This window comes from Epinephelus fuscoguttatus, linkage group LG19 (genome assembly GCF_011397635.1).
Source record: "Epinephelus fuscoguttatus linkage group LG19, E.fuscoguttatus.final_Chr_v1".
NCBI lineage: Eukaryota > Metazoa > Chordata > Actinopteri > Perciformes > Serranidae > Epinephelus > Epinephelus fuscoguttatus.
Window position 1 is genome coordinate 31,990,999 of NC_064770.1, and position 27,029 is coordinate 32,018,027.

Genomic DNA, 27,029 nt, shown 5'->3' on the forward strand with positions numbered 1-27,029 from the left:
TTTGGCCATTGTAGAGATATCAATGTGTAAAATCAAGAAAACCATCTTGCCTGCAAATTTAAAGGTGTAGGTTACAAAGAATGTCAGTAGGCTCCAGAGAATCTGAAGGGAGGTTATGCCAAAAGAGCATCTTATGAGGCAGCTACGTGCTCCGTTATCTCTGATACTGAAGTGTATGCACTGATTCTACTCAGTCCAAGAACCAGATGGTTTACAATGCTTAGATATGGGAGTGGAGGTATACCTGTTTTTCCATTGTTACTCTTGGCAGCACCGAGTAAAGCCACGCTGTACCAATACGTGTTTCCATCGTCAGTTTAGATGTGTCGTGCCATGCCAAACTGGAGATGGACCTTCTCTGGCATAGGTCCAAAAGCCGGGCTGCCCGCCCTCAAGCAGGTAGTGGTGACATCTTGCCGACCGTAGCCAACCCCACTTCTCCCCAAAACAAGTGTTTGTGTTGCTGTAATACAGACCTGGGCTGCGAAGTATGGATCTCCATTGCTCATTGTGATTAGCTGCTCGACCACCATAGAGGGCGCAAGTAACACAAGATGGAGCCCCCAGCCTCACATTCTCTATGAGCTGCAGGTGGGTGATTTCAACACGTCAACTCAAGGAACCATACGTTGACCATTGGACGGTGGTGTAGACAAAAACATTCCTGAGAGCACAAAACTCTTTACAAGGTCTCCTTGTGTTGTAATAAAAGCATATTGAGATGGGGAACACAGACCCTGCTAGCATAACGTTAGATACGCTGAAAGATGCTAACGGTTAAAGCTTCGTTGGGCTGAAGGGAGCTTTTTGCTTTGCTTTTTGCCATCAGTACCAAACTCTGCACACACATCAGTCTGTACAGTGAAGGACAAACGTCAAAGCCAAAAACATTTCTTGAGTGGAGCGGGCTAAAAGGTGCAGTCAGCCTCTGTACTCCACAGCGAATATGAAAAATCTTTCTCCAAAATTACTGACTCCACCTTTTAGTCAGGGTCACAATGTCCTGTTTGCAACTCCGTTCAAAATCTTTGGGGAGTTGATACATTTTCATGAACCCAAAAACCAATGTTTCCATTTTTTTCAAAGTTTCTGTGGGGGCCATCTTGGACTCTCAAAATGGCGACCACCTATAACTTGTTTTTAGCTGACTAGCTCATGATAAATCAAAACGGCGTCTGACTTAGGTGGCTAATTGCATATTTTTTAAGCCCAGGAAATGGAATGATAAAGGTCAGTTGAGGCCCACTTGTGTGACAGGAGTCCTTCAGGTGAGCTTCCTACGTACAGCAGGTGAGGGTCAACGACATCTGACCTCCCCACTGCCTCCATCCCTGCTGCCCAGCTGTTCGTGTGGCGGTTTCCAGTGCTCCAAGGTAGGTTGACCAGAAAGTATGGACTCCCAGCCAATGCTCCCCATTCACTGGCACACACACAGGCACAATAGCACCATTAAATATTCACAAGCATCTCTTCGGGTTAGGAGAGGGGGACTGAGTGGGAGGCTTTACGAGAACAGGAGAGAAAGAGAGGGGCTGTGAGTTGACACTGCTGGCCTTTAAAGATGCCTTGAACATGTCTCGTCAGAGCGAGTCGTGGATGGAGAGATTCTGTTTTGGAATAACCTGAAGAGGAGAGGAATGATGGAGGGATAATATCGTGGAGGAAGAGAAGAAACAAAGGTACGGTCCATTGGGTGTGTATTGTGTGGAGCAGGCATGACACTTGATGCTGCTTGGCTCCATATGGCGTGGCTAAGAGTGAGTGTGCGTGTATGTGAGTGTGTTTGTGTGGTGCCAGTGCATATGAGCCAGAACTGGGTGTTGAATAAGAGTTCTTTTATCAGCCTTGTTTCATTTAGTTTTTGGTGCCATCAGTGTGTTATTTAAGGCTGTAAACTGAATTTCTGACAGTTCGTTAAGGCTTGATGAGAAAAAGTGGTTTGTGAATTTGCCACTCAACACTTAGCTCATTTTAAACAGGTAGATTTTAACCTGGGAGTTTTCTGTTTTAACCAATAATGATCCAACCATGTGCTTTTTTATTTGCCACAGAGTTGCAGTGATTATTCGATTAACAGTGTTGGGGAGTAGTTAACTACATGCAGTTCAGTTACTAGATTAGCTACAGTTTGCAGTCATTGGTGACTCAGGAGCTTTTGCAGGAGTTAAGAAATCTGATGACGTGTTTGTCCCTCCTAAGATTTTATTTGCTGATTACGATATGTAAACAAGTGCTGTATTTGTTGTTGTTCAAGTGCTTTACGCACGATACGCACTATCGTTTGAAAGCTACACTCCTCTTGGTTTGATTGTTGTGGGACGTTTCAAGATACAACCACCACAGCAGGCTCGACAAATGCGTCTGTCAAACAATGACAAACAATTATTACTCACCTAGGGACCAAAATTTGAATCCACATACCGATATTATCCAGACGAAACGGTGCCTACACAGCTATCAGTTCAGTTTTCACACACTGTCAGATGATGTAAATCTAGTGAAATAATTATTCCAAACACATTACATGAGGGTAAAATGGAGCATGAGATGGATTTGCAGTTTGGCGTGGCATCTACAGTGATGCGGGTGCTGTGCTGGATCATCATGGTGAAGAGGGAGCTGAGCCAGAAGGCAAAGCTTTCGATTGACTGGTCTTACTAAATGATATCGCAGATACAAGCGGCCAAAATGAGTTTCCTCTGTGGGGTGGCTGGGCTCAGCCTTACAGATAGGGTAAGGAGCTCGGACATCTAAAGGGAGCTCGTGGGTAGAGCCGCTGCTCCTTCGCATGGAAAGGAATCAGTTGAGGTTGTTCGGGCATCTGATCAGGATGCCTCCTGGGCGCCTCCCATTGGATATGTTCCGGGCACGTCCCACTGGTAGGAGGCCCCGGGGCAAACCCAGAACACACTGGAGGGATTACATATCTCGTCTGGCCTGGGAACACCTTGGGGTCCCCCAGGAGGAGCTGGAAAGTGTTGCTGGGGAGAGGGATGTCTGGGGTGCTTTGCTCAGCTTTGCTGCCCCTGCAACCTGGCCTCGGATAAGCGGATGAAAAAGGATGGATGGATGGATATTATTACAGCCATTGATATCCACTACCAGCCATTGCATTGTCTCAAACATTCATATTTTTCCACATATTATCCATAATTTCTCTGTCCTGCATGTAGAAAACTGACTAGCCGGATGCCAAGATGGAGGCGAACTCCTTGAGCCAATAGGAGCTTCTAGTGCTATTGCTATGGCCTCGATAGCCAACGAGGGCTTGTGTTGACCCAAGATACATCACTCACATTTCCAGGGTTTAAAGCCATTGAAAGAAACAGCAATTGACCCATTTGGCCTGATGGCTTATGGGTCTCCTGCAGGGATGGACGATATTGGATGATATTCGATATGCCGATATGTAACAACTCATTTGACTGATAACCTATACCAATACTGATATGTCCACTTATTTCTCTACCTAATTTTAGAGATCATCAAATCTCTTCTGTAGTGGAAATAACATTATATTATGCATTGATACTCTTCAGCCCTGTTTCCACCAAACACTTTTGGTATGGTACATTTAGAACCAAACATGTTCCTTCAGACATGGTACCTAGACCCTAGGTTCGCTTAGCAAACACCACAAACAGTGCTCTTTCACGTGGGCGGGGTTGTTGTCACTCACAGCTCCGTCCTGCACTCGCTGTATTTCCTCCTTTATCAGTCTGCACCTCGTTTATCGTCCACAGAACAAGGCTGCACGCCAACATTTTCAGAACAAAGTAAAACAGGCTGCAGTGAGTCTCTCTCCATGGGATATTTAAAAAAAGCAGGTTTGTGTATTTAGTCCCTCTAAGGCAAGCTCAGGGGTTTAGTGTTGCTGTAGCCCACAGGAATGACACTCTACGACGCTTTTTTATTGTAAGTTCACATAATCCGGTTGAAATTAATATATATGAACACTTGATGATCCACTCATTACTAAAAGTGTATGTCAACCAAGAGAGACAATAAAAACTAAATTAATGGTCAAAGTTGTCAGGTTCAATCTTAAAAGTAGCTGGCAGTCGGCCCAGTGAATTAAGTTATTTTTTCTCCAACTACAGCCGCTGTGAGATGCAGCAAAACACCCTTTCATTTAATAGTTACAGTTTACTGATATATGTAAACCTGAATGTAACCTCACCACCAGTTTGACTGTAAGGGAGCCGGGAGGGACAATTCCAATAAAATATGTGATCATTATATAGAAGGTTGTTTGTTTTTTTGTGAATTAATGTGTATACTTCTTCAATTCCTGGCTAATAGAATAGCAAATATATCAGCTATAGACAAACCTCACCAGCATTTGAGGCATGTATCTGCACCCTGATTACTTTGGCTCTTCTGCCCTCTTCTGCTTCAGTCTGCTCATTACATGAAGCTTTTTGACCTGAGCTGAGAATCTAATCAGGTTTTCAGTGTGTGGGCTATTCCAACAGGGACCAACTAAACATCAGAGGGAAACATCTGACTTATACTTTCACTTAATTATAGACTCACTGAAGAGTGAATACAAATTTCTTGAGATACAGATGATCTATTTTGGCCAATAATGGAATCAGATGATACAATACAAGCATAACTACAAGCCATATTCTTACTGGCCTCATGGTACGCTATGAATATAATTTCATATACAGTAAAACACATGATTTGACCAAGTTCTACATCCACATTTATTCAAATGACATTTAGACTGTGACTTTACAATACAGACAAAAAGTGGATTTAAGCCCACATAATATACAGAACATCTTCAGAGCAGAGTTTTACTGCTTCATGTTTGTTTTCTCCTCTGTACACATAGATGCTGTACAATAGACTCAGCACAGACCTGCGTGGCGCTTACTGTATATTCTATACGCAAACAGGGAGTTAATGGACAAATGGATTAGTGGTCTCGTTTTTGTGTGCGTGAACCAAGCATACATTCATGAGGTCAAGGCTAACAGACTTTGTGGGTGCACTACATTTGCCTTTATGTTAAGATAATCTCTTTTTAGGCCTTCAACAAATGATGAGGTTGTTTTCTGTGCATCTCGTGTGCTGATGTTTGTCTATGGGATGGATTAGCTCATTGATCTCATTGATGTATACATAAAGAAGCAAACACTAATCCAGCACTCACTCATAGATTCAGAAGCAAACAAGTTAAATTTGCTTCTTTTTAAAGAGACAGGCTGCATCATTAGACAGTGAACCGCCATGTGAAGCCTCAGACACCATACTGAAACATCTTTTTTGCAAATTATGTCCACTGGATGTTCAGGGTTGAGATGCACACAGACACAAAGAACGATGAGTATGTCATGAAAGATCAAAACAAAACCTGAGAAGTAATCCTCTAAACTCACAATAATCACATTCTTTTGTACCTTGTGAATGTATTAGCAACATGTAGTGTATGGAAGATGGCAAGGCAGTAATTATATACTGGGGGGACACATCCCCTGATATAAATAAAAAACATTTGCTATGCTGCAACAGGCAACCACGCACCACTGTCCAAAATAATCATTAGCAAATCTAATCGGAATCATAAATAAATGTAACAAATTTCCTTAGTTATTATTACTAGTTCATACCATTGAATACAGCATATCATACCATGACTTAGTCAACAACATTGGTCCACAGGGGGAGCCACAGCGATCGGTCTCATTTTAGCCATTTTTAAGCATTTTTCTGTTGTTATAGCGCCACCCAGTTGCCAATTAGAGTTAAATTTCTCCAGTCACCTTGAGGCGTCCTGTTCTACATATCTACCAAGTTTAGTAAAAATCCATATGGCGGTTAGGCCTAGATAAGAAATGAGCTCTCTAGCGCCCCCATTTTGTTTGATGGGGTCAATAATGGAGGGGTCCCCTCAGATTATGTGTGGTCACATGCCTACAAAGTTGCGTGGTGATGGGTGAAACCCTTGAGATGTTATACACCTTTATGTGATGAGCCACGCCCTTTGCGACTTCAGTCGGTTGCTATAGCGCCCCCCTTTGGCCAATTGATGTAATATTGCTTCATGACCCTCTACCACTGTGCCAAATTTCACATGGATTGACCGAGTCAGTGAGGAGAAAAACATGGAACAGACACACACACAGAGTTTTCGTCATTATATAGTAAGATTAGTCTTAGTATTAGGTGTACTGCAGTCATGTGTGTGGTTTGTCCAAGTAGTGTTGCCATACCTCAGTCCTTCCATGCAGTTTCCATGTTCTCACCGTGTCATTGTGGGTTTCATCCAGGTGCTCCAGCTTCCTCCCACAGTCTAAAGACATGCAGGTTAACTGGTGACTCTAAATTGTCCGTAGGTGTGAATGTGAGTGTGAATGGTTGTCTGTCTCTATGTGTCAGCCCTGTGATAGTCTGGTGACCTGTCCAGGGTGTACCCTGCCTCTCACCCAATGTCAGCTGGGATAGGCTCCAGTTGGGAGTCACTTGCTGTCCATTCAGAATGGACTGTGACCTACCAGTTGGGAACCATTGCCCTATACAATTATTTTTATTTATTAGCATTTATGAAATAACAACAAAGATTTAAGTTTTTTGTCATGTTTAATCTTTATTTATTTATGTTTCTCAGAACTAGGATGCGTTTAATTGTTTTTAGCTGTGACCAGCAGCTCTACAGCTCTCTCCGTCCATCAATCCACAAAAAGTTCCCTACCCTTTGGCGGCTGCAGTTTTTGCACTATGAGGCTAAATTTGGCGTAGAGGGCGAGGTGGTGCAAATTCACACTTGTTTACCAGGCAAGTGAGTTGCTCGATTTACTGGCCAGGCGTGGCATTTTACCCGCAATCATTTGCAGGGCTCAGTCTGTTGTCTGGCTACGGCCATGGCCAATACACGTGTGTGTGTGTGTGTGTGTGTGTGAGAGAGCGAGAGAGAGAGATGCCCTTTGTGGTGTGTGCGTATGTGAGGAGTTCTGATAAGGCTCTTCAACATACACACACAAATGTTTTACAACCTGTTGTCACTTAATGGGATTTACAACAAATAACTCTTAAGGCTCTGACGTCTGGACACCAATGCAGGAGGATGATAGCGTGTGTGTGTGTGTGATCCTGCCATTATGCACAATGGTTTTACACAGTTGTTTACTCAGGCACTTACAGGAGCAGACGGCGGGTGATAGCGCTATACACACACACACACACACACCAGGAGTACAACAGTGCAGCATGTTTACTAAGCAACCTAATCACTGCATGCTGTACCACTGATGCATGGACTGATGTACAGAGTGGTCTTCTACCTGCACCAGCTCATGACTGTACTCACTATTGTACATTTGTTCTGTGGATGTTCAGGTAATCACTGAAGCCTCACTGAAGCCACAGAGGGTATGATTACCGTTAAAGGCCCATTGTGTATCCAGATGGGCTGTATGATTCAAGGAAAGGTGTGTGTGTGTGTGTGTGTGTGTGTGTGTGCAGAGGGCTATAAAACATGAACAGAGGGTCCAGAAGAGCAGCAGGACACAGTGCAGACAGTCAGTACGATTTTTACTCCAGATAGCGAGTAGGTCCGCCAGACATTTTCTGCATATCTGTGGATGTAGGAGCTGTAAATATCAACATCTACCACTCATATAAACAGGAAAGGTAAGCTCTAACAATCCCAAACACTGACTATAATTGAGAAGGTGTGGCAGTTCAAAAATTGCAGTTTAAGAATTTGTCGTTGTGCTTGTTGTAGCTGAGGTGAGTGATGTTCAGGCAGCCCAGTGGTCCTGTGGGCAGCAGATGTTGAGGGCTGACTACTCTATAGTTGAAGTATGTGTAGGTGTGTGTAGACGGGGGCATCAGTGTCATCAGTGTATTAAAATGTATTAATGACCTTTGACAAATTGGTGATGGCACTTTCTGCAGATTTGCGCTTCTCGTCAGTTGTACAAGTCAACCAAGTAAGTCAATACTGGCTTGTTATTTTTATGTGTTAGGGTGCTTTCACACCTGCCCTGTTTGGTTCGGTTCATTCAAACTCAAGTTCGTTTGTCCCCTAAGCGTGGTTTGTTTGAGCAGGTGTGAACACAGCAGTCGCATTTGGATGCGCACCAAAACAACCACACCGAGATCTTCTTGAAGAGGTGGTCTCAGTCCGGTTACAAATGAACTCTGGTGCGGTTCATTTGTGGAGAGAAGGTGTTCCGACCTGGATGTGAACCAACTGCAGTCACATGACACATTGTTTGGGTTAAACATGAGCATGTTCCAGTCCTGGAGGATTATTAATGTGCACCTCCTCCTGTACTGCCTTAATATGCACATTCAGCACAACCAATGCATCAAAACATTGTTTTCTAGTTGGAGCCGCGCCTCGTTTTCAAACTGTATGCTTTGACTAAAATGAACAATGACAGCAATATAGTCCACGATGAGCAGCGCTAAAATCAACCTGCGTAGTTGTCCCTCCATTGTGACATTAGAAAGTGTCACATTTATCTTGCAAGTGTACTCTTCTTCAACGTTTGCTTTACTTCCTGGATTTTTCCCACATGGAAATTCTGACCAATCAAGAGCAGCTTTCTCACACAAGGCATTTGATCTGGTCCGCTTGTAAATGCTGCCGTGAGAACATGAACCAACTCTAGGCAATTATACAACTTTGTGACAAAATGAGTCCCTGATTCAGACCAAAGCAAGACAACTCTAGGTCTGAAAGCACCCTTAATGTTATTTTTGACATTGCTAGGACACCAAGGACGGACATCCAGAATGTCTGTGTTCAGACTCCACCCGTGTGTAGTTGGCTACTCTGTTTCTGCATCACAGCATCAGCTGAATTCCAAAAACTGCCTTCTTTAACACATAAGTTGTCTGTATCGATGTAGCAATGGAAGAATCAGCCTATGTAAAGTTTCAGTACCCAAAGTCAGAGCTTGCGTTTAGTCTTATGGTTGATGGCGCAGCTAAACGCTGGCATTTCAATTCACTTGTAACAAAAACATGAAGGTCAAAGGGAGCATCTCATATTCAGGTTTATTAATAGCATTCTATGCAGCCAAGTGATGGTGTTTGATCCTCTGTGGCAGGTCGTCAGTGTGTTAGCAGCCGCTGGCGTCTCTCCATTGTTATGTCACTGAGTAATCTGGCAGCGAAGGTTGAGACCTGAATGGGGCTTAAGGCTTACAGGAAACCTGAGTACAGCCTCCTCATCCTCCTGCCTCACCTTCTCCATCTGAAAAGATGCGCTCTCTCTTACTCTGTCATAGTTTTAATAATCAAGTTAAAATTTTCCAGAGGTAGAGTAATGTGTACTAAATAATGTCTGGGTGCTGTGACTTTGACCCTCATAACTCCTTGTATTATCATCCTTATTACCGTCCTTTTCACACCTCAAAGTCCAAACCAAAGTTTGCTTTTTTGTAATATAGCATACATGGTTTCACATTGCAATTGTGTGAGCGCACTTCAGAACTATACATGTCATACCTATGTCCTGTTGTTGCCACCACATAGCTCTCATGTTCTCTCGTATCCTATCTCCTTCATCCTCTCAGAAACAATTGAAAAGTGTCAGTGTTTCTGGGGGATTTCCTAACTGACACTTTCTTATATCCGTCTATGTGTTAGCGCTGCTCATTTTGTTATGTTAAGCTGTTCATGGACAAACTGAAGCCTTCACAACTTCACTGCTAGTTTCTCCTCTGCTCTGATCGCCAACACCTGTCTGCTCTGAGCACAGCCACTAACACGTTTCTCAGTTGCCAAACCATGCACATGCACACACTACGCACTGAGGCACTACACTCCACTACACTGAATCCAAGATTCAGTTTGATCCAGACTGAGACCCCCTTTTTACGTTGGACCAAGGTTCGGTTGTGTGGTCCTGGGGAGGCTTCATACCTGGAATTTTGGCGTGAATTAAAGTTAAGCCCCAAAGTCTGGACCAAATGAGGCAGGTGTGAAACGGCCCTACATGTTTAAGGATGATAATGTCTGCTTTGGTCCACACTGAAATATCTCAACTCCTACTGGATGGATGGCCATTAAATTTTGCCTCAGGATGAATTAAAAAAACTGCGATGAACCCTCGACTTTTTATCTAATGCCACAAGCAGTGGTTCAACTTACCCAATAATGTGATCAAATACTACCAAAGCTAATAATATACCCATCAGCACCATCTGTACATTGTACTTTAGTGGTAATCATAGACTGTATGGACGAAGCTACCATGACATCACTCATTGGTGTGTAGACTCCCATTTTGAAGCCTTGAGTTTAGCATTTTAGCCGTCACCATCTTGGTTGTTTAGAGATAGAAGTGACCATATTTGGATGCGAGGTTGGAGCTGTGGAGGAGCGAGGGGTGGATCCGACTCAGCCTGTCACTCAAAGCAGCCACGCCCTTAAATATCTGTAACTTTAAGCCTTAATAAAATGTAAATTGGTGACTTGTATAGAAATTAAACCTCAGTAAAGTTGTCATGAAGGGGTAAAATTAGCTAGAAAGACCAAAATAATCCTTTATACCAGGCTGTAAACATGTTTGTTTCTGCTGTAAAGTTGGATTTTTTAACATGGGGGTCTATGGGGATTGACTTGCTTTGGAGCCAGGCTCATAAGGCCATTCAAGGAACTGCAGGTTTTGGCACTTCTGCGTTTTCAGCCCTGGAGGTTGCTGCAAATGTTAGCATGCTAACTTGTTAAACTGAGCTGGTGAACATGGTGAACATTATACTTGTTTAGAATCAGCTTTGTCTTAGAGTCTCACCTTGAGAGTCCAGCTCAGGCTGTTTTTCGTTATTTTGTGTGTTTGTTTACTTTTACTTGCATTGTAGTGAGAACTAAAAAACATTTTTTACCAACACTGTGAGGACGGTTTGGAAAGTGAGGACATTTCAGTTGGTCCTCACTTTTTGAAAGGCCTGTTTAAGACTTGGTTTTAAAGGCCAGGTTATAGTTAGGTTTAGGTTTGGTTGGGGTTAAAACGCAGTGCTCTGAAGAGAGAGCTCCGAGGGGCATGGGCTCTCAGGGAGTGGTAGTATGGGATTTACTTAAAAATGTCCTTTTATGAGTCCTGATAGGGGTTGGAAGGGCCCCATGAACATTACAATAATTTAAATTTTTGGATAAAATCTGAGGGTACTGGGCCACTGCACACGTGGGGCAACAGAAACTTTGTTATTTATTAGCGATGCTCCCATCCCCCAGGGTCTCTGGAGAAATAACCTGGCGACTGTAGATGAAATTTACGAGATAAATTAATAGATAAGTAGGTCCATGAATAAATAAATAAATAAATAAACAAATTGATCATTAAATAGGATTTATTATAAATTGTCTGAACAAGTGTTGAATTGAAATAAAGAACCTGATACAAAGATGCATGTGTGGGGTTAAAATAGGTCAAAAAACAGAGGGCAAGTGTTTAAAAATAAATGCACAACAGAAACACACAAAGGTAAGTGTTTAAAAGACTAAGTGCTTAAAAGATGTAAAAACTTAATTTAAAACAGTGCATATATACATGAACGATATCAGACTTCAGGTTACAGTTAGGTTTAGGTTTGGGTTAAGGTAAGGGGTGGGGATGTCAATGAGGGTCCTCACAAAGATGGAAGTACAAGGATGTATGTGTGTGTGAGTCACTAAACCGTGCATTGTTAAGTGGATGTGAAATATATGATGACACGCATTTGGCTCAAACCCGCAGTGTGCATGATGTATTGTGTGCAGTGTGTGTGTTCACATGTATTGCAATTGCAACGTGTGGGTGTGTGCGTGCTTTCAAAACCCCAATTAATGTGTGTGTGTGTGTAGCTGTCAATCTCTAGCCTCTCCAGATGATTCAGAGTCAATGCTGCATTCAGCGATCGCATGCAATCTCCATTATGAGACATACTGCCTGAGTGTGCATGTGTGTGTGTTCACCCATAGTCATTAAATGAGCCTGTTGGCTGTGCTCTGCTCAGGTGATCTCCTTTATTAGTCGTGTGTCGCTGAGTGCGTCTGCTGAAAGCGTGTTGTCAGTGATTGGCACGTAGATGAAGAGACTCTCCCCTTCATCTCTCACTCTCGTGCTCGGTCCCTATTGTCTCTCTGTCACTCTCTGTCACCCCTCCATCTTCTGTTTCTCAGTGTAACCATCTTAATCTCTCATTTTGTCATTCCCTCTTTTTACTTTGTTTTTTTCACACCATTTTGTTAAATCCTCTCAGTGCGTGCCTTTCTTTCCCTCTCCTTCCTTCTCCTTCCCACTTGTTTTTCTGCTCAGCATCTTTTCAGCGTCTGTGTAATCTGCAGTTCATTCATCAGCAGTTCGTTGATGCACCTCTCTCCTTCCCTCTGTCTCCCTTTTCCCTCATTACCTTTCCCCACCTCCTCCATCTCTGTCATCCGCGCTCTATTCATTACCAGTTCACTCAGTCAACAGACCACATCAGCCAGACAGCAGATACATATCACACATATCGAATAGATCTCTCAGTGTGTCTCTTTACCTGTTTGGTGACCAGCTGCCTTCACCTTGTGTGTGTGTATATGTGTGTGTGTAGCTGATGAGACAGGAAGGAACTTTTGAACTTTCCTCTGTGCCCACTCGCTCCCTTTATCCCCTTATCTCAGTCTGCAGTTAGACGATACCGACAACTGCTGTTGTTATTGCTGTGCAGCCTGCAGACAGTTTAGAGTTTTGTCATGGTCGCTGCCCCCGGGGATACGTGATACAGATTTCTGGTCAGATCCTATCTTGGGTCAAGACTATTAGTCCCTCCAACTCCAGCTGGCGGAGAGAAAAGTCAGAGGTGGACCTGTTAACTGTAATTGACATAAATGATCAAGACCTTTCTTTTGTTTTTGGAAATGTTTCCATGTAGCTAAATGTCTGTGTTTAATATTGTAGTGTTTATCCGGCTGTTGTCAGAAGTGTTTTTCTGTCTTTTGTTATTTGCTCTCTGTCCATCCTCCGTCTGCTCTGTGGTATCTGGCTGTTAACCCCTGACACCAGCCCGTATGTATAATACATTGGTTGGGGAGCAGGCCGGGGCGGGGTTGACCCTTTGTGATATATTTAGAGCGGCGTGCGATGAATGTTTTATCCATGCTGCGTAGGCAGAACACAGGGCAGCCATTAAACATTCATATCTGCCACTGAGATGACCTCCTGGAATATCAGCCCGTCATCAATGAATTAACATCAGATCATCATCAATGAGCGAACGTCAGCGCGTCCTCAATGAATCGACATCTGCAGTTTATGTCATGCCATCACACCCTACACACGCCCATGTTACACTCTGGGAGGGAAGAGTGTGTGTGCATGTATTTCAGGTACAGTGATGAAAATAAATATTTATAATAAATAAAATAAAATAAGTAAAATAATTTAAAAAATAAACATATAGAGGATCATGGCAACATCAGGATGTAAGGAATGACAAGAAACATCTGGCGCTTCACTTTTGTTTTTTAGCTCAAAATTAGGCTCTATAATATGAATACTGAAGGATGGTTTTGGATTTACATGGTCACTTAAGTGCAGGGTTCCCACCAGGGTAGGAAATTAGCACCAGCCACCAGTCTAATGCCAGTAAAATATGCAAGTTGCATCTAGATTTGCTTTATTGACCAACCAAAAAAAAACAACTGGTAATCTGTCCAGCGGCTGGTAGATTTTAGAATCCAGCAGCCACAGTGACAGGTGGACTAAGAAGTTAATTAACCCTAGTTCCCATGGTCATGAAATTAATGGAAAAGTTGTGAAATTATAAAAACTGTTTACTAGGCCTGGAAATGATTTGGAGTTGACAGAATGTTTCGGAGAAGTTTTGGCTGTTATTTAAAATATGTTCATAAAAATCCCAAAACATGTTAAATGCCACACAAAATATGTATTACTAATTTAAAATCCTCGCTGTGCCATGATTGCTGAAACATTTGAAACGTCATCATTGCCAAGGCCCCCTTTGGGTCTCTGATCCAGCTTGACAGGAAAGACTGACCGGACATGATGGCAATTGATCAACCTTAACTTAAAAAGGTATTACAAATGCTCAGGTTCAGGCAAAGTTGCAAAACAATTATGAGACATGTCTACAAAACAAACATTTGTTTACCAAAAAAATGCATAGAAACTTAGGAAAATTGTTATCCAAACACATAAAATTGCATTGACATCTTTCTTCTAAGATTTTTGGTTTTCTATCCCCCCAAAAGGGGCGTGGCCTTGATGTTGTGTATAGTACCTGTATGCAGAGGTGGAGGACTCTAGTCACATGACTCGGCTCATATCTTAAGACTTGCTTGACTAACACTGATGAAAGACTTAACTTGACTTTGACTTGGTTATTATGACTTGACTTTTACTTAAGACAGATGACTTGAAAGGACTTCACTTTTTTATTTTCTACATGTTGAGAAGTTTTGTTTTTAAAAATATGATGATGCATATTTCGCAGCAGGGGAGTTGCTTGAGGCTTGAAGGTTATGACTTGAGACTTACACATGTGTGACTTGCATCCCAACTCCACCTTTCTGTGCTGGTTTGGTCTATTGGTGCATGCAGCTAGTTGGCAGTGGGAATCTCTAATTAGCAAGTGGAGTTAGCAGCATGAGAAGTTTTCTTGTCCACAAATACCTGTGCAACATTGTATGGCTGCAACATCATATACGTCCATCCATTCTGAATACTTAAATAAAGTCATGGAATTGTAACTGGGGTAAAGTATTATGGAAAAGCTTGGAAAAGTCATTGGTAGTCTTAAAAAGAAGATCCCGCACACCACTCTTACTCAGCTTCACCATTTATTAGGTACACCGATGTTTCAGTCCCCCTGGACCTTTGTCAAGAGTAGTTTTGTTTGTTTTTTTTTAAAGATATGTTTTTGGCCATTTTAACCTTTAATCGATAGGACAGATAAGTGTGAAGGAGGGAGAGAGAGGGGGAATGACATGCAGCAAAGGGCCACAGGCTGGAGTTGAACCTGGGCTCTACCACTAAGCCACCGACGCCCCTGTCAAGAGTAGTTTAACCAATAAATCGTGAAGATGAGCAAGAGACGTAAGAGATACTTTCCAATGCACCTGCATTTGAGACAGATGTGCAGATATCTCCCTTTAAGTCAATTCATTGATAAAAATCTGTGGCAGCCTCGTAAATGGAAAGTTGCTGTAAATTAATAACTGCAGTTTGCAGGAGAGCTTGACTTATTAAATGTTAATTTTTAATCCTTTATTTAATTTAATTACCCACATACAGTACATTGCCAGTTTGAAGTCCTATGTTGTATTTTCTTGCATCAAACATGCCCATATGTACTTTTGGATTGTTCATACTGTTAAAAACTTCTGCGGACATTATAGCAGGCATCACTCTCAGCTGTGGTCCATGCCTCTCTCATTGGTGTGTGTGTTTTGGCTCTGCGTGGCTTCGCCTCTCAGACACAGTTTAGCAACAGCTCAGCCAGCCTGCATTATTCATACAGGAGCGAGCCGGCAGATAGAGTTACCCCGAGGCAGTATAGCTGCTGCTTTAAGGTGCCCTTTGCAACTGTATTATAGGGATACACACTGATGCATATGCACACACACACAGACATACAATACATATGCTCATATGTGCATACACATGAGCTGAGGGTAACGATGAGGCCTCAAGTCGAGGCGAACAAGGATGCATGAAGCGGCAGTAACCAGAGAGAGATGCAGAAGGTTGCAGGAGGTCACAAAGGCAAGCTGACGTGGATGTGGGAGGATACAACTTGCATACACACTCACTCTCAGACAAAGAGGAGGACACCCCTGAAGGCCGAGACTCACACGGACGCACGCACATCGACTATCCTTGTTGGGGGGGACGTCCTGCCAAAGTTGGTGCGGCGGCCAAGATGAGGATTCACTGCTGGACTCACAGGACGCACTAACAATGGGAGACACACAAAGGACTACACAGACCCTGTCACTGGGATATCAGGGTCTTTTATTCACCGTGTGACCCTGGGAAGTTACTTACAAGCCTGTTAAGAGGAACAAGGACTGAAATGTGCAAGTGTTCTTGCTATGCAGGCTGGACTTCAGTGGGAAAACTCCAGAGGCAATAAGTGGGTAAAACTGAGAGAGACTGTAACCAGTGAGATTAATTCTTCTCACAGGTAACATTTTAAATTCAGTAAGCATCTGCCTCTTCTTATTTAACACTCTTAAAGAGGTTTCCGTCTCTTTTTACTCACACAGAGACAACAGCTCTTTTGCTGAGGCTTGAAGACCTACTGTAATGCGAGCGAGCACTGATGGCTGAGATTCCGACTCCATTACTAGATCGTGTTTTGAAGGACTGGGGTTTGTGTTTGTCTCTGTGTGCATTATAGAACAACTGACTCAGGACAGAGTGTGCCACTGTGTGTGCTTCTGGGGCGTTACATGGACGGATCAGATGGAGGAAAAAGGAGAGAAGACATGAAAAGCATTGGGACAGAGAGGATGTTGCTACTATTTAGACTCAACATTGACCTGCTTTAGCACATTTTGGGATCTCGTTCTTCCTATTCTTGTTTAAAATGATTTGAGCAAGAAGACATCATGCCACCTAAAAAAGGTGACGCAAAATCAGCTGCCAAGAAAGGCAAGTCAGAGGAGCCAAAGAAGGGAGGAAAGGATGATAAGAAGGGAGGGAAAGATGACAAGAAAGGGGGAAAGAAGGCAGAGGAGCCACCGGCTAAGGGGAAAGGGAAGGATGATGGAAAGAAGGGAAAGGGAAAGAAGCTTGCCAGCGAGTCAGAGGAAGGGTCAGAGGAAGAAGAAGAGGAGATGAAGACTGAGGAAGATGAGGAAAGTGAGGAGGAGGTAGTTGTCAAGAAGGATAAAGGGAAAGGGAAAGCAGCTCTAAAAGGTGCATCCAAGGCCATGGCTATGAAGGGATTTAAGCCTGCTAAACCACCTCCGTCTGATGATGATGAGGAGGAGGATAGGAAGCCTCAGATGAAGAAAGGGATGGGTGCAGTAAATCTGAAAAAGATGAGTGATGTCAACATCAGAGGAGCCTCCAAGGCCATGATGGGCTTTGCTGCAGAGGGACAGAAAAGGGGCACTGCTGCAGCAAAAACACAGAAGACACCAGATGTCAAGTCTCACCTCAAAGGAGCCTCCAAAGCCCTCTCAGGCCTCGCAGGGAAGTCCACTCCTTTTACCTTGCCCTCTAAACAGCCAGCAGAGAAAGCGAAACCAAAGAGAAACCTCAAAAGCACCTCTCGTCTTTTCCTACGACTCTCCAAGAAAAAGAAACCCCCTTCTGGTGGTAAACCGTTACTGGGAACCAGCAAGCTTTTAGCTGGGTTTGGGGGTAAATCATCCACTGACAAAAAGCCAGGTCTGTCTGGCTTCAGCTTGTTTAATAAAAAGGAGGCTCCAAAAGAAACCACACCACCTAAAAAGACAATAAATCTATCCGGTTTAGGGGGCAAGGGGAAAATGGCAACAGAGGCAAAGGGACTGGGAGGGAAGTTTAAAGGCATGTTTGGGAAAAAGAAAGCAGGATCAGATTTTAAGAGTAAAAGCTGGATGTTAGGAAGGATAGCTGCAGCATCTAACTGGCTGACAGGGAGGTTCCTGACTTCTAAGGGCCAAGGTCGCCTGGGGGCACGAGCAGGAGGTAGGGGACAAAAGAGTCTGTCATTTGCTAACAGGAACGCTAGAGGGAGAGAGACTCATTATTACAATGAGGCCTATGAGTATGACGACGATGAGTATGGATATGATGAAGATTACCACAGCAGGGGGAGACCTAGAGGCTACATGAGACAAGCCTATGACCCCTATGACCCTTACGGAGAAGACCTGGATTACTACGATGATGACGAGTGGGAAGATGAATATGGTTACTACGATGATGAGGGCAACTTTTATTATGATGATGAGTTTTACTATGAGGATGACGTGGATTACTACGGTTACCCTTATGGCTATTATGAGGATGAGTATGAAGATTACTACGGCGATGAAGGGGTAGAGTATTTCTATGGTGAAGATGGAATGCTGTATGCAGTGGAGCCAGAGCCATATGGGTACTATGGTAGTGCCATGGATGGTTACTATGACCCATATGACCCTGAGCCATATGGAGATTACTTTGACTACAATATGGGTTATAACTATGGGAGTCACCCGTATAGCGTGATGAATGGTGGTTATGATGTTGCTCCAGGCCTTTATAATGACCCAATGCTGGGATATACAGACCCTGCTGCTGCTTATAACCCCTATCAGCAATCTTTCTATATGGACCCTGGGCAGGATCCAGGCAATATAGGACAGCTATATGGACAGGAGCAGCTGTCTTACCCTCTTCCTGAGCCATTTTCAGCAGAGCAGTTCAGGGTCCCCAGGCCCCAGGTCAAGCTATTTGGAAAAGATAGACTAGAGGTGGAAACCCTGCCGCCACCTCCTCCTACTCCTCTTTATTCTCAGCCAGCTTCCCCCATGTTCCCCCTTCCTTCTCCAGCTCTTGCCCTCAACAATCTGGAAATGATGTCCGATATAAGTTATGAGCAGCCTCTTCCTACATACCCTCCTGCACAGCCCCCTTACCCCGCTGCCATGGACCAACAACAAATCCCCATGCTTCCTAGACAAGCCCCCTCGCCACTACAATTTGCACCCCAAATGTACCAACCAACCCTCCCCCAGGACCCACAAATGTTTCAGATGGGGCAAATGCCACCAATGGTTGCACAGATACAGCCACCGATGCCCCCGCTGATGCCTTCACCACTACATTCACCAATGGCCTCACCCAGGCCAGTGCGACGAATGACTCCCCTTCCATCGCCACAGCTGTCACTTAGGCCAGGATCAGTTAGGGCGATGCCACCTCCTTCACCCCGCTACTCACCACATCACATGGACTTTCAAACAGGCATCCAGTCAGATCCACATTTCTCCCCTCGCTTACAAAGGAGAGGACTCCCTCATCGGGCCTCAGTGGCAGGCCAGATACAGACTTCCCAAAGGCGGAGGCCCCCCAGCCCACCTCCTTCCCCATCATTCCAGAGGAGAGGGATGTCAGTTAGAGCTCAGCCATCCTTGTCAAGAGGAAGGGGAAGAGCTGGTTTACGCAGAGCTCCATCAACAGTCCGACCCCAATCCCCCCTTTCAAGCCCTCTACCTTCACCCCGGGGATCACTGAGGAGGAGAGCAAGCCCACCACCTTCCCCAAGACTCTCTTTCAGACAGCAGCCCCCTCCTGATGCTGTTCCTCTGCCACCTACCAGACCGCATATGTTCAAAGGTAGAAAACAAACATCCAAGATGAGGCGTTCCCCATCTCCTCCCCTCCCGTCCCCACAAAGACGTAGCCCGCCTCTACCAGAGAGATCTCAGTCTCCCCCGCAAACCTTCCGGCCCACCTCTCCCCATCGTCCTCCTTCTCCTTCCCCATCAAGAATGACCAGTCGCCCCCTTCCAACCCGGTCCTCTACTCGTAGGCTGAGGGGTGGTGTTGGTGGTCGAGCTCATGTGCCCATGGGGGCCGTGAAACCCTCTCCAGCTAATCCCTACTTACAGAGACGCAGTAGACATGGACCCCCTGTCACTCAGCATGTAGCCCCATTCAGGTCGTCTATCCATAGTGGCCCAGCCCCTCCCTCAGGACAGATTGGGGGTGTAGCTGGAACACCCATGTTAGCCAGGGCAGGCTCCCGCCCTGCAGGATTAAGGGAGTCAAAACGAATTGGTACTAACCAAGGAGGCTTCCACAGACCTGTAGGTAGGGGACAGCCACTAGTTCGTATGCCCAGAAACCAGCCCTCTCTTCAGTCTAGGCAGTCATTCAGAGGACCTCCTCCAGTGCCTCCTGTCTCTCCCCAGCCGTCTTTGAAACAGAGTGGCCCTCTATCTCCCCAGCCATCAGTGCGTAGGCTACAGAGTAGACCTCCATCTCCACTACCACTGCAACGTCCATCTCCTCTGCCCTCGCGTTCAGCCTCTCCCATGCACCATATGTCTCGCCCACAGTCCCCCTTTCCCCACAGGGCTATGAGTCCCCAGAATCTAGGGCCATCATCTTTTCAACCTCCATTACGTCAACCTGGTCTTCCTCCTGGTACTCTCCAATCATCTCAGGGTATCACCCAGTATGACTACACAATGATGGAGCCAGGACCCTCCCCAATGCTTACAAATGCTTTACCAAACCATCAGGTTGTAGGTGCTCCTTTTCCTCCTTCTCCTCTTCCTTCCTCCATCCCATACTCCACCACAGTTTCTCCTTTACAGAGACCCTCATCTCCCCAACCACAGTATGAAGTCTACCCCCAAAACCTCCCTCAAACTGTACCCCTATCACCTTATCTAGGGCATGCACTCCAGAATCCATATCTGCAGAATGCCAGTTACACCACACCTTCACAGACAAGCCCTTCCCCCATACCTGGTGGGGAGGGGGCAATATCAGCAGATGTACAGGTGAGCCAGGAGGGTAGCCCATATGCCACTCTTGGTCTATCCAATGCTTTGATGCAGAACTCCCGCCTGCGTAACGCCTCCTACACGTCTCCTCTACAACGCAATGCCAACGTCTATACAAATGTCCTCTCACCCCCACAGGCAGCAGCCCTTCCTGCCCCCTCTTTACCCTCCTCCCCACACTTGTCTGCTGCTATGCTTAACTCCCAGCTACGTAATGCTTCCTTTGCCTCACCCCTTCAGCGACACCTCTCCCCCATGTCTCCTGCCTCTCCCGCCCCTCCTCCCACCACACCTCAACAAGGGACTATCAGAGGTACCTCCTCATTTCTCTCTGGTGGATTGCGGACTGCCCAAATTCAGGGATCCATGTTAAGGCTTCCAAGTGGCGCTTTGACAATGTCCCGGAGCCCTGTTGAGTCTCCAGTTGCCACTGATGTTGGAGGTGGGAGACTGTCACCCTCTATGCTATCCAATGCCCTGCAGAACCCAAGCCTACGACAGGCCACCTATCGACTTCCTGATGGCTCACTGATCACCAGAACTGAACCTGCTGAAGCTGCACCAAGTCCATCACCCCTCTCGTCCTCTATGCTGTCCTCTGCCCTGCTCAATCCCAGTTTGAGACAGGCGACATATCGTTTGCCTGATGGCACTCTAGTAACCAGGGCAGAACCTACACCTGCACCCTCTCCTTCCTCACCTATGCTTTCCTCTGCATTGTTGAACCCCAGTTTACGTAAAGCTACATATAGGCTGCCAGATGGGACTTTGGTCACAAGAAATGAGCCTGAGCCCATCGCCCCTTCATCTTCTATGCTCTCCTCTGCTCTTCTCAATGCTAATGTTCGTAAGGCCTCTTATCGATTACCAGATGGTTCATTTCAAACACATCCGGTAGAGGAGCCACAGAATCCTGAGAGTACTGTATCATCACCGGGGCTATCTAGTGCCCTGATGAATGCAAACCTGCGTATGGCAAAGTTTCAGCTCCCAGGTGGATCATCATTGTTTTCACAGAACCAAGCTTCCACCTCTGCTCCCTCCGGTCCTAACCTTTCTAATGCAATGTTAAAGACCAACCTTAGAGGTGCCTCCTACAAACTTCCAAACACATCACTATTCAGGCAGCCTGGTTCTGCGGAAACCACTGAGTCACGCTCCCTTGACCTTTCCAATGCTCTTCGCAACCAGAACCTCCGATCTGCCACCTACCGTTTGCCTGATGGAACACTGATGAACCGCCCTCAGCCCACTCCTGCACCTCGAACACTTGATCTATCCAATGCATTATCAAAGAACCCAAACCTTCGTGGGGCAAATTACCGTCTCCCTGAGGGTAATATCATGACACGGCTTGGTGCCCCTAGCACCCCAGAACCTCGCACACTTAACCTCTCTGGTGCCCTGCAGAACCCTAACCTCCGAGGGGCCTCTTTCCGTCTACCTTCATCATATGCTGTTGTGTCACCCCAGGTCCAGGGATCTGGCCCTGGGCAGCACTGGGCACAGGGCCCCGGAGCTGAAGGCTTGGGACTGCAGCAAGATGTGGATGTATGGGGTGCAGAGAGGGTACTACCTCACGGGACAGTGCAGAACCTCAATAAGTGGTCGATGTATAGAGACGGGGAACTGCTGGACCCCCACAGCCTGATGGGACAGGGACAAGTGGGACATGAACCAGGGGAGTGGAATCTCAGCAGGGAGGGAGAACCACAGGGGCACTGGTATGACAAGGTAAAAGTTTTGAAACATGACTCACAATACAGTTAGACGCAATAGCTAATGTTTGGCACCATACTATAATTGTTTTATGCCATGGTGTGGTTAAATACCAAGCGGCAACTGCAGAAAAAAATAAAGCCATATGTATTTTTGTATATCCACCATCTCAACCAAATATGTCATTTTGCTATTCAACTTGCTACTTCAGGCCTCAGCTGACAGTACACATTTGTTCAGGAAAATCTTATATTGACATTGATTTGGGTACAATGACATGGCTGCACGGCTAGCTATTTTTGTTGTTAAACATACCATCAGATTATATTTACCATTTGTTTATCGTGTTTACTGTTATTCACTTTGAATCTTACTAACATAACATTAGCTTTTTGGCTAATTACTGAGCTGAAGGGCTCTATGAGCTGAGTGCACTAGAAATATCTCCAGTTGCCAAGTCGTATCTAAAGCCCATTTTCCACTGGACAAAAAAACTCACTAACAGCAACTAAAATCTGGCTTTTGACTTTGGTGGGAAAGGTTACCATCAGCATTCATTCCCGGAATAAATGACTCTGCAGTAGTCACAAATATTTGGCTCCAGCAACGATGTGATGGAAATATGACACCCAGGTGGACATACTTATTTTTACCCCCTTTATGACATGCCATTACAAACTCTGGCTGTCACTGTCCAAGCAGCGCTCGAAAATTGTCCTTCGGCACCAGCACTGTCGCCTCACAGCAAGAGGGTTCCTGGTCGATCCCGGGTGTGGGAGCCCCTCTGTGCGGAGTTTGTATGTTTTCCCCGTGTCAGCGTGGGTTTTCTCCGGGTACTCTGGCTTCCCCCCACAGTCCAAAGACATGCAGGTTAACTAGTGACTCTAAATTGTCCGTAGGTGTTAATGTGAGTGTGAATGGTTGTCTGTCTCTATGTGTCAGCCCTGTGATAGTCTGGTGACCTGTCCAGGGTGTACCCTGCCTCTCGCCTAATGTCAGCTGGGATAGGCTCCAGCCACCCCGCAACCCTCAAGAGGATGAAGCAGTTAGAAGACGGATGGATGGATAGACGGCACCAAGTTTGAAAAAGAGACTGATTAAGTCTCTTGTCTTACTGCTGATTAAGTAACACATATAAAGATGAAGTAACCACCAAAACATTTTAGACAAACAACTTTAGATTTTGATTGCAAAAAATATAAATAAATGGTGTTAGTTTTTTTTCTATGGCAGGTGACCATGGTGTAAATGCCCTTCAAGGTGTCCATTAGTGGCTTAGTCCATTACTGGCTTAATTAATTCCTGATAATGGACACCTCTTAGGCATCATCCCTTACATGTGGTGTAATCTTGCAGTTGGAAGTGTAATGCTGGGTGAAAGCCGGGCACTCTAATGGATTTTCAGTAGGAGGGAGTAATCAGGGAGATGGTAGCTCATTTGGAAAACGTTTTTGTAATCAGAATATACAATTCCACTGGGCTAATAAGATAAAATGTCTAAAACACATTTCCTTGGTGAGAGATGACTCTGGATACAATGAAGATTGGGATAATCCAAAAGAGAGAGAACTGATATTTCCACATGAGTGTGTGAATGTATTAGTGCATGAACACAATGCAAAGAGCTTTGTACATGCATCATGTCCTCATTTCTGATTCCTGTATTTTAGATGTACTCAATCAGAAGCCTGACCACGATGGCTCACCGGGAGCAACGAGAGGAAGACGGGGTGGAAGATATGACACAGTTAGAGTAAGTAAAGAAAATCACTCACACCTGAGTTAACACAAAGTGTAGTCAGATTTAAGGCAATCCATCACTCTAAAGAATGTATTCCATTTGGTTAATCATGATTTAAGGTAATAAACTGCAGCATAGGCGTTTCTAGCCCATTTTTGGGGGTGCTGAAGCACCCCCTAATCCCAGCACCCCTAAAATTTGAGAGATTTTTTTTTTTTTTTTTATTGTAAATCCTTTTTAACAAGCTAGAAAAGTGTCAAAACCATACAGTACTTGGTTGCAACGTAATATTTTAACAACAAAAATACAGCAGCACCCCCGTAATTGCGTTAAAATGTACAAAACAGTGAAATTTATCTTGCCTGGCCAGGCAGCTCTCTGGGTGCTCAGCACTCCTCAATCTCTGATCCTAGATTCACCCCTGAACTGCAGTCATGTTTGCCTTTTTCAGTGTATGGAAAATGAGAAAATGCTTCAGCATATACAGTGTGATCAGTGGGCAGTCATCGTTATAAAGCGTCAAAGACAGTTGTAGTGGTTGGCTATGCCTAAAGATTAGCACAATACTTAGTGAAAAAAGGCCAGATTTGAATTAAGCACAGTGGACGCTGAGTTTATCAAATACGGGATTGATTTTAAGATTATTTTATTTGTTTATAAAGCCATACATGGGCTGAACTTCTCTGCCCCTACTCTGACTCCATACCTCTTAGATCCTTCGAACAAGGTCTTTTAACTGTCCCGCGATCGAGGCTGGTGGGTAAGGGAGATCGTGCCTTTGTGGTGGCAGCAGAAGTCCTTTGTCATCCTTAAATATCTTTGTCTTACTGCTTCTGTCCAGGGAGATGCATGAAGGGGCTGTCCTGCTGAACCTGCGGAAAAGATTTGAGAGGGAGATTATTTATGCAAGTATCTGAGCAGCACACATGTCCAACATACAAACACCTGCATACATAGACTCATTATACTATACCTGAAAATGTCTTGAACTTATGTATAAATCAGAAGTCAGATTAGTTCCTTTTGAGTTTGTGTTGATTTTACAAATCTATCTCTTTATCTATTTCTTTTTTAAAATTTCCATTTCTTTCTTTTCTTATTGTTTTTCAGTCATACATAGGCAGCATTCTGGTGTCTGTGAACCCCTACAAGATGTACAACATCTATGGGACAGACGTGGTGTTGCTGTACAAGGGTCATGCTCTGGGAGAGAACCCTCCGTGAGTCATGTTCACGCTCAAATGTGGGGACAGTGAAATGAAAACAAACAGAATGCTGTTGTCAGTATTATATTATAGCTGTTTAATATTGTATTTTAAAAACAAAACATAATAGATCCTTACCGTGTTCTGTTTGAAGCTAGAAAGGAAGCCGACATGAGTAAAGGAAGGAATGGTTCAGGTAAATAATTAAGGCAGGGCAGGGAAAAAAGATGGTTAGAAATACAGAGGATAAGGGTAGAAAAAAGGAGAAGACATACAGTTTGAGTTCATTGCTTTTATATATGTTTAAATATCTCAGCTTGATGCAGCTCCTCTCTCTTCTTCAGGCATTTGTTTGCCATAGCAAACGCTGCTTATTCCAAATTGATGGATGCCAAACACAACCAGGTCATAATAATCAGGTAAGAGGCCGACTGTATCCACACTCCTTAGAAAAATACACATTTATAATGACTTTCCATGTACCTGTAAACCCGACACGGTTCACCATACATTACATTGGAGTCAAGCAGGATTTATATTTATGAGTTGACTGTATTCCATATCCACAGCGTAGGCTCTGCGTGGATGTGTACCCTGTATTGTACTCAAGTATGTACTGAGAGACACGGCACGCTTATTGACTGCAACTGCAGCTACGGAAGGCAAAGCACTTTGTGAAGTAGTTCAATAAGACACGATACATTACATACCCTGCGCTGTAGCCTAACGTGCACCTCCTCAGAAATGTAGGCCTAACTACATGTTGTGCTGAAGCAGACCTCCTCTTTATTTTTGAAAGCTGAAAACCGTTTCCCCTTAGTGGGAACAAAGCTTTTATTCTACAGATAAGAAACAATAACTTGTGAGGAGAATAAAGCTCCCACCAAAGAAGTATTTTTAGTCTTTTGTGTAATTTATTTTGGCTTCGTATGAGTAGAGGAAAAGTCGGCTAGCTGCTAGGCTAATGTATGCAAGGGGAAATGTCATAGGCTGATGCTTATAACGTTAGCATGTTGTACATGTGGGGAAAACATGCCCAGTATAGGACTTTTTGTAGGTAAACCTTGTGAGTTATAATAGAGCTGAATTTTGTAACGTTAAGGCCTTTGCACACTAAGTCAGTTTTTTTGGGATGCAGTTTTTTTAACCTGTCATCTGAAAAAAATGTTAAGCACAGAAATCTTGCACACAGATTCTGAGTGAGCTATCTGAGTTATGAAATGATTCTTTGGGCCCTGTCCCTCTGTCTTGTCACGTCTGTGTCCCGCGGCCACATTTTCTTCACCGATTCTTGGACATCTCCCAAGGCTTCTGACGGATGCGGAAAAAAACGCAGATAATAGATGAACATTTTGGACTCAATGTGCAAACACGATTGACACAACATGAAGTCGTATTTTTTTTTATGCGCGACAATGTCAGACAAAAAACAAATGGACTTAGTGCGCAAAAGGCCCTGTTAAATGTTGCTGTTGTTCCTGGCTTTATAGAGGAAAACTCTGCTAGCCTCTAGGCTAATTTATGCAACCTAAAATGTCACAAACTCATGCTAATAACGTTAGCAGGTTCTATATGTTGGGAAAACATGTGTAGTATAAGACAAATGGAGCTGAATTTTGTACTTTTGTTTAATATTGTTACTATTACACCATTATTTAGGGGTGTGTTCCAAATCACAATTTTCTTTTTACTTTTAGTAGGTACTGCAGCTGCCCTTAAAAAGTACGTACTGTTGCATGCAGTATGCACATAATCAGGACATACTACTACACTATTAAGCATAACTATCAGCCTTTACAAAGTTTTTTTTTCTAACATAAAAATCTTATGTGCTGCAACAAGATATTTTTTGTGTGTGTATAGGTTAGGTTGGTAACCTCACAGGGTTTTGTAAGGGTTTAACCTTGGTATACACAGTG

General features: G+C 44.3%; 1 protein-coding gene across 1 annotated transcript in view; it reads left to right on the forward strand.

Annotated features, from left to right (window-relative positions):
* The first annotated feature begins 1,241 nt into the window (after positions 1-1,241).
* The window catches only part of myo15aa (myosin XVAa), a 74,635-nt gene continuing 48,847 nt past the window's right edge, over positions 1,242-27,029 (forward strand). Inside the window, exons 1-6 of the mRNA XM_049560172.1 lie at positions 1,242-1,373; positions 1,585-1,679; positions 23,835-23,917; positions 24,747-24,810; positions 25,016-25,125; positions 25,455-25,529. Of these exons, the coding sequence (XP_049416129.1) occupies positions 23,835-23,917; positions 24,747-24,810; positions 25,016-25,125; positions 25,455-25,529 (332 nt within the window). The 5' untranslated portion in view covers positions 1,242-1,373; positions 1,585-1,679. The remainder of the gene's footprint in view (positions 1,374-1,584; positions 1,680-23,834; positions 23,918-24,746; positions 24,811-25,015; positions 25,126-25,454; positions 25,530-27,029) is intronic.